General features: G+C 41.9%; 1 protein-coding gene across 1 annotated transcript in view; it reads left to right on the plus strand.

Moving 5' to 3' along the window:
- Positions 1-7,141, plus strand: part of CLVS2 (clavesin 2) — a 66,572-nt gene extending 59,431 nt beyond the window's left edge. The window contains exon 5 of the mRNA XM_064170406.1: positions 6-7,141. Within this exon, the coding sequence (XP_064026476.1) occupies positions 6-93 (88 nt within the window). The 3' untranslated portion in view covers positions 94-7,141. The remainder of the gene's footprint in view (positions 1-5) is intronic.
- The last annotated feature ends 3,111 nt before the right edge of the window (positions 7,142-10,252 follow it).

Here is a 10,252-nt window from a genome sequence, read left to right on the forward strand (position 1 = left end):
TGCAGGTCTCAGTCGGTTGTGGATCCTGGGGTGCTGAAACGCATGGATAAGAATGAGGAAGAGAACATGCAGCCTTTGCTTTCACTTGACTAACAGGTCCTGAGCACTGGACATGAACTGAGGTGGAAGGCACTGCCTCTCAGCATCAAGCAGACTATTGGCAAAGAGTGTGCCAGCTGGAATCCTATTTACTCATGTCAATGTAGCATAATGGCAGCAGGCTTCACTATTCCACCAGAATGCTGGATGCCCTTGGGTGAAAAAGAAGAAGAGAGAGAAAAATAAAAGAGGAAAATAAAAATGAAGTTAAAAAAAAAAAAAACCTAAAGAGGAATCAATAATTTATTCTGTAAGTGCCAACTTGTTTGTAAATACAATATAATCCTCCAGTTTGACTTTGTAAGTTATGGGAAACAGATGCTATGGAAATCAGAGACTGTTCAATATGTCAGTGAAATGCACCATAAAAGAGAGAAGAAAATGTGTGCACACTCTCACACACAGAGGCAGACACTGGACAGAGGAAAATATCAAAGCCAATGAAAACATTGTCCTTCTCCTAGGAAGCCATATTGCAGCTAGCATGCTGACTGCTGGTTTGTTTTCTCTCTGCAGTACTCATGCAGTGTGGAAGGATAAAGAAGGAACCTAAGGTCATGGAGATCCTGTCATTGGTTGAATGTTTCCTAACTGGGAATTAGGATTGTGATTTGGCATAAACCATCATGTGTGATGAAAGATCTCAGATGAACTGGAACCAACTCTTTGGCAGCTTTGTTGTTTGGCTGTGTGGATCTGTGAGGTTTCTTCCTTAACTTTTCATTTGCAGTTTGCAAGTAACCTGGCTTGTTACCCTGATCTGGGTGTTGCAATGTGGAACACATTGGAGTTCCTTCTCTTGCAGTTTGGGTGCATGTCAAGAATTGTTTTGAGAACTCTGTTCTCCCTTGGAATGGGAAAACAGCCCTCTAAACACAGCATAATAACTGGATTTTGAAGGTAAATCCTGGCAGCAGAGGTTAAAAGTTAATTGCTGAATCCTGTGCACTGGGAGTCTGGATACATATATATATTTTTACCAATTTCTGACTAGCACACAAGGTGACATTGTCAGACCAATGTATTTAATTGAAGGTTTATACAAGAAATCACACCTATTCAGTGTACTTAGCTATATTATAGATTGTATATTGAGACAATATCATTATTAGTATAGTCAAACTTTCCATAGAACAGCAGCATCCCAATCCAAGCAAGGATTAATATTAATCAGTTGTAGCCAAACATCTCAGCCTATGTGTTTAGGACACTTTTGTTTTGGTTGTAGTGTAACTGTATGTATTGACTATGTGCCATAATAGAGAAACACATTTTACCTCAAAGGGATAACAGGTTTTGCTAGGGATTGGGTAAATCAGCTGAAACCTAGGGGCTGTGTCATCTTTGTGTGCTGACTGATTTGTGTGCAGCCTGTGGTATGCTGGGTCAATAATGTCATTTCTTTTAGGACTTAAGTCTGCAATCAGAGTGAGAAGACACAGTGTGCCCACCAAGATATCGGGCTAGTTACAGATATTGTAAGAGCATGTCTGGGTAATGCAGGTATTAGGTGAGAATATACTGACCACAGGGGAGGAGATGGCTCACAGCAACTCCACCTCCCAAGCACCAGAGTTTAAAGAATTTCTTCCAGCACTTCAATGATCACTGAAGTTTCAAAGTCATCACCGTGTAGATCAGCTCTCCTCCTTGTAAACTGCATGATTGAGCTAAAGGAGAGCAGAGAGTGAAATCTTGGAAGCATGTCATCTCAGAGTTTAGCTGTGACTTGTCTGGTGGGAGCTTTGGCATTTCTCAGGGCTGAGACAACCCTGTCTCTTCCAGCATCACCCTTGATTAGCCCAGGCAGCACACAGATAAAGCTCTCCTGCTTCTCAGTTCCTTAGCGATGCAGATAAATGGTGTGTACCCCAACGTGCCACCACATTGCAGGAACTTGTCTGAACAAGCTTTCTGCTCTCCTGTTTTCATGATATGTGTTGTGAAATACACAGAAAAGACACAGAGCCTGACACCTTTTCAGTCTGTCCTACGAGTTTTCAGTAGTAGAAACTGTTAGGATCCTACTTCTCTGATTTGAGAGCCTTGAAGGACTGATGAATTCTTAGACAGGCTTTTACTCACTTCTGCTTTCCACCTCCCTTGTAACATCACGCTGGATAGGTGAGGTGTGTCTCTAGAGTTTGCATACGTGCCATACCTGAATGTATCTTACATATGCCCACACTTAGGCTTAGTGGAATAGCAGATTGCTGTCAGTCTGATTTTTATACCCTTGTCAGATAAAACTAACATCAGTAACAATTGTCTCCTTGCAAGGGCTTTGGAATTCACTCAGTATTTCGTATGTATGCAAACACAGTGGTGATCAAAACCTTCATGGCTGCTTGCCTGGGCCAAACCCTGCTGTAAACCAGCACAATGCTGATTTTGGAGTATATCAGCTGTCTGGTCAGAAAATGCAACTGCCTCTGACATTGCCACAGGACATCTTTGTAAGACAATGTATCTGCTTAACGTTTGGTTTGAAGCTGATAAGTTTGTTTCGTTTGTAGATCCTTTGTTTGTGTAATTTATGCAATGTCTTCTGATGCCTGATTTCAGCTTCATGTTAAGGACTATTAATGTATTCTTTCCAGAGAGTGAAAGTAGGATACATTATAATTTTATGTAACTGGGACCTCATCTTTCACCAAGAACAAAACTAGTTTCTCATTAAGATCCTCACTATTAAAGAGTTGGGCAGAAGGTCTTGGCTGCAGTGCTTATTGAGCTGAAGGAAATTCTGGCAGTGGTAGCTGCAGTTGTGACATTGGATAAGACTAGGAAAATGAGTAAGAAAAGTAATTATCCTTGACATGCTCTCAGTATTCTTTGAAAGCATTTCTCTTTTACACATCAGGTCACATAAAGGGTTCCCACCTTTCTCTTGTCTCTTGTAGGAACTCTTTATAGGTAGGTCGATTTTTAATAGATTACATTTGAACTGAATACTTTTTCCAATCTTTATTATCCTGAGAACTGATGCCTAATTTTTATAGCAGAACTGAAGTGCTAAAAATAAATTTCCAATGCTTGGGAGGAATTCCTCTGAATTTCTTACCTTTGTTTTATACTGGGTAGCATAAACCTTGTTGTAATTATGCATGCTGATATGCATATTAAACACAATTATCCTGCAATGTGAGGAACTTAGTGGAAAAAAAACTGAATGCACCTGTCCAAGTAACTAAGTGAAGAAAAAGAAGAAGATTGAGAAGAAGACATTTGGCAATATCTAAAAATATCCCCTTCTGTGATGTCTCTTCCACAAAGCAAATGTTTAAAGATGTATGGAAAAGTTATGGAAACTTCTGTGCCCAAAGCCTTTCTCCTGTAGTCAGAGGTGTCAGTAGTCTCTTGGCTTTGTAAAGACAGGTCCCACTAAGCTCCAACAAACACACAGGCTCCTAATAGTTGTTAGTTGTAAAATAGCTTTAAGATGTCTTTACAGAACTGTACATTTACTGTATAGCATATCTTAAAAGATGTTTTTGCACTCTGCAAATGTGCTGTGCCTAGTTGCAGAAGGTCTTTGTAGAGACAGAAATAAACTTAAAATGGAATTCCAGAAATCAGGAGGACAATGGACCCTGCTACATGGCAAAGCAGATTTGCTTTAATGTCTCTTAAAGAACTGTGTTAGCTCAGAACCTTGCATGGAATGCTCTTTATATTCCTGAATCACAGTCACAGCAAAGCCTAAGCACATTGCCCAACAAAATTGTAACCTGGCAATATTTTGTCCCTGCCTTTTCTTATTTACCTGTTCTGTTTGGGAAATTAAAATGTTTGCCACGTGTCACAACAGCTACTGTTTGGAAGGACCTGGGAAACACTTTGCAATAAGCTTTGGTCATGTCCCTGTCATGATGTTGTTTCTGTTATTATCAATGTATTTATTCATCAAGAGTTTTGAAAGAGGCAAGTTTGAAAGAGCCTGGAAGAGAGAAAAAAGTCAGGCCTCAGGGTTTTGTTTAGAATGTTAAAATAGGATTGGGGGGTAAAGGGGGTGCTGAGTTTGAGTTTGATAATCTTTATTTGCCTCTAGGGCATGTTCAGCACTGGGTACCAGGACAAATTTGGAAGATGAATACAAATGTGAAAGGCAAGAGCAAAGATCTCAGAGAATTATGCTGCTAGCTGCTAGCTGCATCATGTCCTTCTAAGGACAGGAATCTTGCAAGTAGCTTGTGAACATGTAGTACTTCAGTCCATGAAATTTGGAGCAGACTGGAAAATCAGGAAAGCAAGTTTATCTCGCTCCTCAGGTAGCAAACCAGAAACACAGTCAGTCAGAGACATCAAAATCTCAGTGGAAGATGTTCACATTGTGTTTATTCATGGCAAAAAATGGAATATGTGGAATACCATGCCTTGCCTGGCTGAAGAAGTCATGCAGGAAGAAGAGAACAGGAGTTGCAGACCTGTAAGGAGAGCTGACCTGTGGAGAAAACAGCACCAGGGAGTCAGAGTGACATGACTTTAGTGCAATGGTAAGAGAGGCTTTCACTTGCTCTGTAATTAAGAGAGAATTTAAAACCTCACCACACATCTGCTGTCAGAAATGAGAGAGAACATCTTTCTGTCTTTCTAACACAAATTTGATTTTGATGTATTTAAACCTGATGTGTGCACCAACTTCTGCTGCTGCTGCTGTTTCCACGGTGGCTTTTAGGCTGTGGGTATCACATGGCATGGTAAAAAGTCACCTGTAAAGCCAGTGCTCACCATCCTGTCCATAGGAAGGGAAAGGAGGAATGTATTCTGCAAAGCTCTGCTGCTGAGTCAGAAGAAAGCCTGCCCTGCCCTGCCCTGCCGTCAATATCAGTGCTTACTCTGTGTAGAAGGCTGTGAGTAAGCAGTGTGGGAATCCCCTCTGTGCACCTCAATGTCTTGTGCTAATGATGCAACCTTCGAGCTGTGTGCGACTGGTGATCTATGTCCTGTGTCTTTAAACAGTGCTGCTGGTGATGTTAATTGTAGCCACTAGTCACCCAGAGTTGAGATGATTTAAAGGAAACAGACAACTTCAAGCATGACAACTTAACATCTAAAAATATTAAATTGGTGACTGTTACAATTAATGCTTAAGATTATGATAACTTAAAAGAGTTTCAGGGTTTGGTTGCATTGTATCCTTGATGAGACTTGATGTCTAAACACTTTCCTTTAAATATGGTTTAAGATTATGACAACTTAAAAGAGTTTCAGGGTTTGGTTGCATTGTAGCCTTGATGGGACTTGGTGCCTAAACAATTTCCTTTAAACATGGTTTAAGATTATGATAACTTAAAAGAGTTTTAGGGTTTGCTTGCATTGTATCCTTGATGGGACTTGGTGTCTAAACACTTTCCTTTAAATATGGTTTAAGATTATGACAACTTCAAAGAGTTTCAAGGTTTGGTTGCATTGTAGCCTTGATGGGACTTGGTGTCTAAACACTTTCCTCTAAATATGATTTAAGATTATGATAACTTAAAAGAGTTTCAGGGTTTGGTGCTCTGTGGTAAAGGGTTGGACTTGATGATCTGTGAGGTCTCTTCCAACCCTGATGATATTGTGATACTGTGATACTGTATCCTTGATGGGACTTGGTGTCTAAACACTTTCCTTTGAATATGGCTTAAGATTATGACAACTTCAAAGAGTTTCAGGGTTTGGTTGCATTGTATCCTTGATGGGACTTGGTGTCTAAACACTTTCCTTTAAATATGGGGTTTTTTTTTCCTGAGGGTTGTTTGCATGTTTCATGCATCAGAGAGAGAAGGAATTAAATCATAGAAAATGTGATTCTAAACCTGTGAGTATGTTCAGAGGGGCACATATGAATACCTGACACTAAAAAAAATAAGCCACTGTTTTGCAGTTTTCTTTGTCTTGACAACAATGTCACTTTAAGTCACTTGGGTCTCTAGCTGCCTATGGACTGTTGTGTGAAATGTGTCCTACAAAACTTCCTCAACTTTTCTTCTCCTACCCCCTTCTGTATATACTTTATTCTATGAATAAGTGGAGAAAGCTGTAAGCAGCCTCAACACCCTGATAATCTGAAGACTAGAGCTTGAAGATCACTGTTTTAAATATTTCCCTTGTACAAATCTCTGGGAACAGGATGAAATGGAAAATGAGAGGAAGAGCTGAGCTCATTGTAGAGGAACACAAGAAAGGCTCTGGTCAGGAGTTTGCAGAGGTGTAGCTAGACAGTCATCAGAGACAGCTCTGATGTGACACCTTACCTTCTCCTGCCTGTTAGTTACCACTCTTCAGGTAGGGACTTCTGCCTCAACACTTAAGCAACAGCAGATGGTGGAAGTATTCCTGTCTCAGTGAAGACTTGGGCCAAACACTAACTCTGTTGATTCTGTGCTCATGCAAACGTAAAGGCACTCATGCAATCTATTAACACAACTCTGTAATGAGGATAATGATTAACTCATGGCAACACCTAAAATGGCTCGATTGGCAAGCTGTGCCTTAAGGCTCTCACCATCTGTAGTACTTGCATAGCAGTAACCACCAAATGATATTTTTTTTCCACATGCAACTCTCTGCTGTTGGAGCCTTAAGGAAAATACTGCAGCACCGTGTCAAAAACCCAAACATGCAATTCCAGGAGCAATTTGCAGACAGTGCTTGTATCCTCAGGATTAAAGTTGTTTGTTTGTTTCTCAGTTTAGTACTGTTAGGACTCAGGGGAGGTCTGAGATTTGTAAAGCCAGGACAACTCTACCCATCACGTTCTCACTGTGTATAGTTTCAAGAACTACTCTCTTCACAACTTCTTGTGAGTTTGCAGTTTAGTCTTGGACCTAGTAAGATGCTTACTTTTGGTCTGTTGTATTCCAACCTAAAAAACCTGAAGATGAAACAGCTTTGTGAAACATGTCACTCTTTATATTGTATATTTCAGTATCATCAGTTCTCTGTGCTCAATGGGCTGGTTTTGGAGAGTACTATACTTTAAGTCATTGTTGGTTACTGAGGAAGAATGACCTTCTGTTAAATAAACTATGACCAAATGGAAATTAAAGTACATATATATTTTTGTGTTTGTAGATGGCAGTGTTTGTCTAGCTTGCTTGTGCTGAAACACACATGGAGGTCGTAGTTTAACTGATTTGGGTCAAAGTTTTGAAAGAAAAAGGAGGAGGAGCTGAGTGGTATACCAGCATCTAAGGTGGTTTCTGGTACCAGTGAACTCTTTCCACCCAGCAGTATTTTTCAGAGAGCTGACACGTTTACAGTGCTATTGTGAGCTGTCACTTCTTGGAAGTCTGCAGGTTGTGAATGTCTTCACAGATGAAGATCATGCAGAGCTGCCTGAAAAGCTCATTTGCCCCTCAAAGGCATTTCCTACTCTCTTGCTTCTTCTGCTGTGCTGCATTCCTGGTATCACAGGATCACAGAATGATAGGGACCTCTGGAGATCATCTAGTCCAACCCTCCTGCCAGAGCAGGTTCACCTAGCTCCGGTTGCACACAACTGTTCTTCGATCACATTCAGTGCTTCTGTGCCCCACAACCTCCCTGGAAGTGTTCAAGGCCAGGTTGGATGAGGCCTTGAGTGACCCATTCTAGTGAGAGGTGTCCCTGCCTATGGCAGGGGGTTGGAACTGGATGATCTTTGAGGTCCCTGTTGTGAAGGGGTTCGTCTGGGCTTGGGGGAGAGAAATATGAGGCCAAATTTTAAAAGGGTTTAAATAATTTAATATTCTATACACAAGGAATTCCCCCTCCCCCCTTCCCCAAACTATACACAGCTATCCCACACAGGTTCTTTGTATGCGGTTCTGAGATTATATTACAGAAGGTGTTACAGAGATACAAGCTGGGGTCAGAGTCCACCACAGTCCCTTCCAACCTAAACCATTCTTTAACATCTTCATAGATGATCTGGATGAGGGCATGGAGTCAGTTATCAGCAAGTTTGCAGATGACACTAAGCTGGGGGCAGATGTGACTGGGTTGGAGGGCAGAAGGGCTCTGCAGTGGGACCTTGACCACCTGGACAGATGGGCAGAGTCCAAGGGGATGGCTTCAATAGCTCCAAGTGCAGGGTGCTGCACTTTGGCCACAACAACCCCATGCAGAGATACAAGCTGGGGTGGGAGTGGCTGGAGAGCAGCCAGACAGAAAGGGATCTGGGGGTGTTGATTGATACCCACCTGAACATGAGCCAGCAGTGTGCCCAGGTGGCCAAGAGAGCCAGTGGCATCCTGGCCTGCATCAGGAATGGTGTGGCCAGCAGGAGCAGGGAGGTCATTCTGCCCCTGTACTCTGCACTGGTTAGACCACACCTTGAGTCCTGTGTTCAGTTCTGGGCCCCCCAGTTTAGAAGGGGCATCGAGATGCTTGAGCGTGTCCAGAGAAGGGTGACCCTGATGATACTGTGATACTGTGATGATTCTACATTGTGTTCCTTACTTTAGGCACAGGGAGAGTTCTGCACATTTTCCAAACCTCAGCTGTGATTTAGGGAGATTAAAAAAGCAAACCCAACCCAGGCTGCTGCTGCTTTCTGTTTCACTTATCATTTCAGTGGGATATTCAGATGTATTCCTTACACCCATGCTGCAAAATAAGGCTTGCCAAGAAGTACAGATTTCCCAGTGCTGAAGAACTACTGACAGTTTCTCATCTGTGGTGGGATGTGGTCCTTCAGCTCCCATGGTGTGTGCAGTACACAAACCATCGCTGCTCAGAGGTGCATTTCATCTTTACAGCTAGAATGAAATAGGTGTCAAAATGCTCTCTGTTTCCTTTGGAATCCCTCACTCACATCCCTCTTACTGAGAAGAAATGAAGTCCTAGTAAGCTGGTGGAGTTTGCTGCAGTACCTCACCACAGTGCTTTGAGTTATGACCACTCTCCATTTGTACATTGGCAGTCTGCTTTCCCCTGCATCAATGTGGGTGTGGGTGTTTGTGTACACTGCTTCTTGTTCTCCCTGCCTCCCAGCTTGCAGTCACTTATCATGGGGGAAAAAATATTCAGAGGCCTCAAAAGTCACCTCTGACATCACAGTGTGATATGGCCAGATTGCATGGTCCTCGTGTGGAAGATGGCTGAAGCATGCTGCAGCTCACCTGTGACTCAACACCTTTGGTTTCCATCAGAGACCAAACCATGGGGCTTGAAGATGAGGGAGGAGTGCCAGGTTAACCTTTGGTCTGAGGGAACTGGGGTGCAATGAAGACCTACACAAGGGCCACACAAAAGGTTTAGTTGTGTAGTACCATAAAAACAGGTGCTCGAGCAATGCTTTTTGCTCCCTTGTGGTGACCAGAGTGAGCCTTTGCTGTCAGGTTCCATTCTTCTCTTACAGGCAGAGGTCATGCACAGAGTCCAGTCAAAAGGAGAGTGTCAGTTTTAAGTCCTGATGACATGAAGGCAGAGTCAGCAGAATGTGATACTGATTTGATTAGCACTGGTGCTGTTCACACAGCTCTGTGTCTATATAAACACAGTAGGGGTTCAAAAGCTGAAAGCTCTCTATGACATTAGACAATAAAGTGTTTTTTTTCCCTCTTTGCTTGTGTGCTCCTTGACAGTGCTGGTTTCACTGTCATGAGCTGACTAGTAGGCAAAAGTAGCACTTGGCCTTCTAGACCTGTGCAGATGGTTGTCTGGCCAAAAGCCCTTGCAATACCTGAACCCTGACTGACAGTGTCCCTTCCCCTCTGGATAGATTGCCAGCTTATCAAGCAATATTTCTTCCCTTTATCCATCAACTTAACTGCTGAAAACTCTGGAGGTTAGCAGCTGAGAAAGTGCATATGCAGCAAAAATGTGTCACGCTGGTCTAAATGGAGACAATGTCATTTTTCACACTATTATTCTATCCAGAGCTACAAATTCTCAGCTTTTGTCTCTTGTGAAAAGTTTATTACCTTACAGGATAAAAAACAAAACCCCAAAAAGGTGATGAAATATAATTGTTTAAATGTTATTTCCAGCAGTGGGAACATTAGAGGAAACAGAATTATCATTTGGTAGCAATATTTCAGTCTCTGGAAATAAATAAATTATATTTATCTCTATCTCTCTATGCACATATATATGTGAAATAAATATATATAGTTAACAGACATGTAATTTCTTCCTCATGAAGCAACCAAATGAGAATCTGAGGGATCTTACCATATCCAAT

This window comes from Pogoniulus pusillus, chromosome 33, assembly GCF_015220805.1.
Source record: "Pogoniulus pusillus isolate bPogPus1 chromosome 33, bPogPus1.pri, whole genome shotgun sequence".
NCBI classification, from domain to species: Eukaryota; Metazoa; Chordata; class Aves; order Piciformes; family Lybiidae; genus Pogoniulus; species Pogoniulus pusillus.